This window comes from Egretta garzetta, unplaced genomic scaffold (assembly GCF_000687185.1).
Source record: "Egretta garzetta isolate BGI_Z169 unplaced genomic scaffold, ASM68718v1 scaffold9, whole genome shotgun sequence".
In the NCBI taxonomy this organism is placed as follows: Eukaryota; Metazoa; Chordata; class Aves; order Pelecaniformes; family Ardeidae; genus Egretta; species Egretta garzetta.
Window position 1 is genome coordinate 1,551,814 of NW_009260763.1, and position 3,436 is coordinate 1,555,249.

Below are 3,436 nucleotides of genomic sequence, written 5' to 3' on the forward strand. Positions count from 1 at the left end.
ATTTAAATTCAGAACCTGATACTTTACCCTTTACATTGTCAAATACCGCTTTTAATAATCCTTTTTGGAAAGCAATTGCACTTATGCTACAATAACTAATGTGGAATCCACATGATTTATGTCTGTTTAACAAAAATCTCATGAAAAGCTTTTGCATAAGTGGTTCCATGAACGGTGTGACATACTACTTGCATGAGCAGCTATTTGTGTCAGCACACGTTGGCGGTCTATACTATGCTACTGAACATTTCAAAGATGGAAGTCTGGCATGTCCTGTGCTTTATAATTTTTATTGTCACATGAAAAATACTAGAAAAGACTTCTTTCTTTTTTCAAAATTACATGACAATCTTCCCTTCTGTTCCTGGACAGCTTTTTTTGGAGCTCAGATGAATGCGTTTATTCATGTCATTATGTACATGTATTATGGATTAGCTGCCTGTGGCCCTAAATTTCAGAAATACTTGTGGTGGAAACGATACTTGACCATATTGCAATTGGTAAGTAAAAATTCTCCTTTTATGTCAAAGTGTTGCCTCTGAGTGGATTTGCATTTGCAGAGCTTTGAAACAGATGCTGTTCCTTCCAAAAGTTCTTAGCTGTCTGATACTCACAGCTCAAGTTAGAATATTTCCTGGAGATAGAATTATTTATTTCATTTCTCAAAAAATAGGCATAGATAAGAGTTGTGTGAGTAAAGTTTGTGAGTGCTGCTTTATTGGTTGTTTCAACTGAATTGCAAAACCCTGTTCAAAAGGTAGAGCAAATCCATATCTCTTAATGTCTTCTCATTTACCTACTTCTAAAAACTGGTGTAGGGTATTGTGATAAATTTGATGTCCCTTGGTCAAGCATATGTATGCATGCATGATGTGACAGCCAAATACAGCTTCCTTACCATCTCCCAATTTAGCAGTTTTTGTAACAATGCAGTAAGACCTACAGAATATATCCAGACCTTTTTGATTCTATATTTTCTGTCTTTCAGGTGCAGTTCCATGTGACTATTGGCCACACAGCCTTGTCTATTTATATTGATTGTCCTTTCCCTAAATGGATGCACTGGGGTGTAATTTTCTATGCTGTCACCTTCATTTTCCTGTTCGGTAACTTCTACTATCGGACATATAAGCTGCCCAAGGAACCTGTAAAGAATGGCAAAATATTAAATGGTGCTGTTGCAAATGGAGTAAGCAAACCAGAAAATAATACAGTGGTGGAAAATGGAAAAAAGCAGAAAAAGGGAAAAGCAAAAGGAGAGTAACTCGATCCAGGCCTTAACCATTGTTGGCAGTGAGGAACCTCCAGTTTGGTTTATAAAAGGAAGAAAAAAAACCACTATCTGTACCAATTTAACCTTAGGTTACTGAAGAGCTAGAACACAGATATTTTCATTATTTATGAAGATTGTTTTAAGAACAACACTAAAGTTGAATTTCTATTGTAATTATGTAATTATCATGCATATGGTCTCTGTGTAAACTTGTAGACTGCTGGTGTTGGTGAATGTGAGGAAGAATTGCAGTTGATTCCACGTTTAGCAGTCCAAAAGTTAATACTACCATTGATACAGGCAGTTTTGTTGGCACCCACATTTCTTTGGGGGAGGGAGGGGAAGGAAGTAGCGTTTGGATACTTGTGTTTTCTTTCCAGAAAATTATTAAATTTCAAATTATGACATATTATCTAATCAGAATGCGCAACTTTTCTTGTCCTCCTTGGAGAGTATCTTTCAGACACATTATGTTTATGTGCTGTCAGAACAGTGTTTGACTTCTCAGACATTACTTGATTTAACTGAGTGTCTGTTACAGTTTTTGTTTTTCTTGTGTGGAAATATACCTACCTCTTCATCTGCTGAAAAGAATAATATTGAGCATTAAATAACTGGTTTCTGAAATATGGAGTCCTCTAATATAAATATCTGTTAACACTAATTCAGGAGAAGATATGATTTCCTGTGGGAGTAAAAGGGATTTTGGGGGGGTATTTTTTGGTCAAGTCATCAATAACCTTTTCAATGTAAACTTAAATTTTGGAGTGGTACTTTTACTATGGCTAAGTGAAGCAAACATTTTAAGAATGTATAAATATGAGACAATACATTGTTTGAAGCAAGCAGCAAAAGTAGGCCTGCTGCTTGTTGTCCGTGACCTGCATTAAACCTGTGGTGCTGAGTGATACTGAAAATGGTAAGACAGTATTATGGTGGAGAGGACACAACAATGTGTAATTCCATTTAGAAATGCTGTGTGTATGGGTAGTCATGCTAACTACAAGACAGTCGCTTTATTGGGAGAGAGAATTTGGTTAAAAACTACTACATATAGCAAACAAAAATGTTGGAAGTGCTGCTGCTGCTTGATTACCCATCAATACTCTTATTCGTTTACACACGTACAGACAAAGTGATGCTAGTAGTCAGGTCACCATTCTAATGTGAATGTCAGAGGTGGGCTTCTGAAACACTGTTCCCAAAATATTCTCATCTCTTTTTAACCTAATTGACAAAGTGACTCTGCTAATCATTTTTTAGTCAAAACTGCGAAAATAAGTAGAAGCCTTTTAGACGGCTTTTCATCTTGTGTGGTACATTAATGGACTTCTTACCGCTCCTTTTGTGAAGAAAATACAGAAGGAGTTATTCTCCTTCCAACTAATGTGATTACTGAGAGAGGTGTGTTGAGCTGCTCAGCATGCAATGAGTGTAAGACAGGGGTGGAATTAAAAACCATATCCTGAACTCCCGTGTTCCTTGCTCATTGCTGCAACAGCTGTGTTGTTGCTGTCTAAACGTGTTCCTCCCAGCTCTGGTCAAAACCATGCTTGCAGTTAGTGACAAACTTGCATCTGGCAGGTGACACAGTTGTTGCAGGAAAGAAGTACGTGGAGTGGGAGGTGTTAAGTATGTGACACGTTTAATAGCTTTATCATCTCGATTATCCATTGCTCTGTTTATAATATGCAAGCGGGTCACATAATCTCTGTCTCAGGTTTGTCTCTTGCTCTATACTAAAAACCGTCTAAACCCAAAACCAGTTCCTAGGAAAAAAATGGTTGGATATAGTCTGTTTAGAAATAATTCCCAGTGCCGAATTGATTCAGCTGGAAGGTAGTTCATCCATAATCTCCACCACTGTGAATTTTAGGGCAGAATATAGGATTGTGAAAGAAAGTCTCTGCTGAACTGCAGTGCGTGTGACCATTAAGTTTCCTGTCTGCTGTGTCTTGTGATTCTTCCAGCCTTTGCACTGATGCTTTTTGCATTTGCGTAACTCTATGTATTTATGCAGCGTGGCGTGGGGAAGAGGGATAGTGGTCTACCCTTCCTCCTTGGACAAATGCCACTACCTTTAACCAAGCCAAAATGCTGGCTGACAGGGTAACTTTGGAATGCCTAAAGGAGCAAATAACTACACAGCAAGCCAGCAGATTT

The 3,436-nt window shown here is 37.8% G+C and overlaps 1 protein-coding gene across 1 annotated transcript in view; it reads left to right on the forward strand.

Annotated features, from left to right (window-relative positions):
• Window positions 1-1,264, forward strand: part of ELOVL4 (ELOVL fatty acid elongase 4) — a 14,646-nt gene extending 13,382 nt beyond the window's left edge. The window contains exons 5-6 of the mRNA XM_009646091.2: window positions 373-500; window positions 989-1,264. Coding sequence (XP_009644386.1) covers window positions 373-500; window positions 989-1,264 — 404 coding nt within the window. The remainder of the gene's footprint in view (window positions 1-372; window positions 501-988) is intronic.
• Window positions 1,265-3,436: the final 2,172 nt, after the last annotated feature.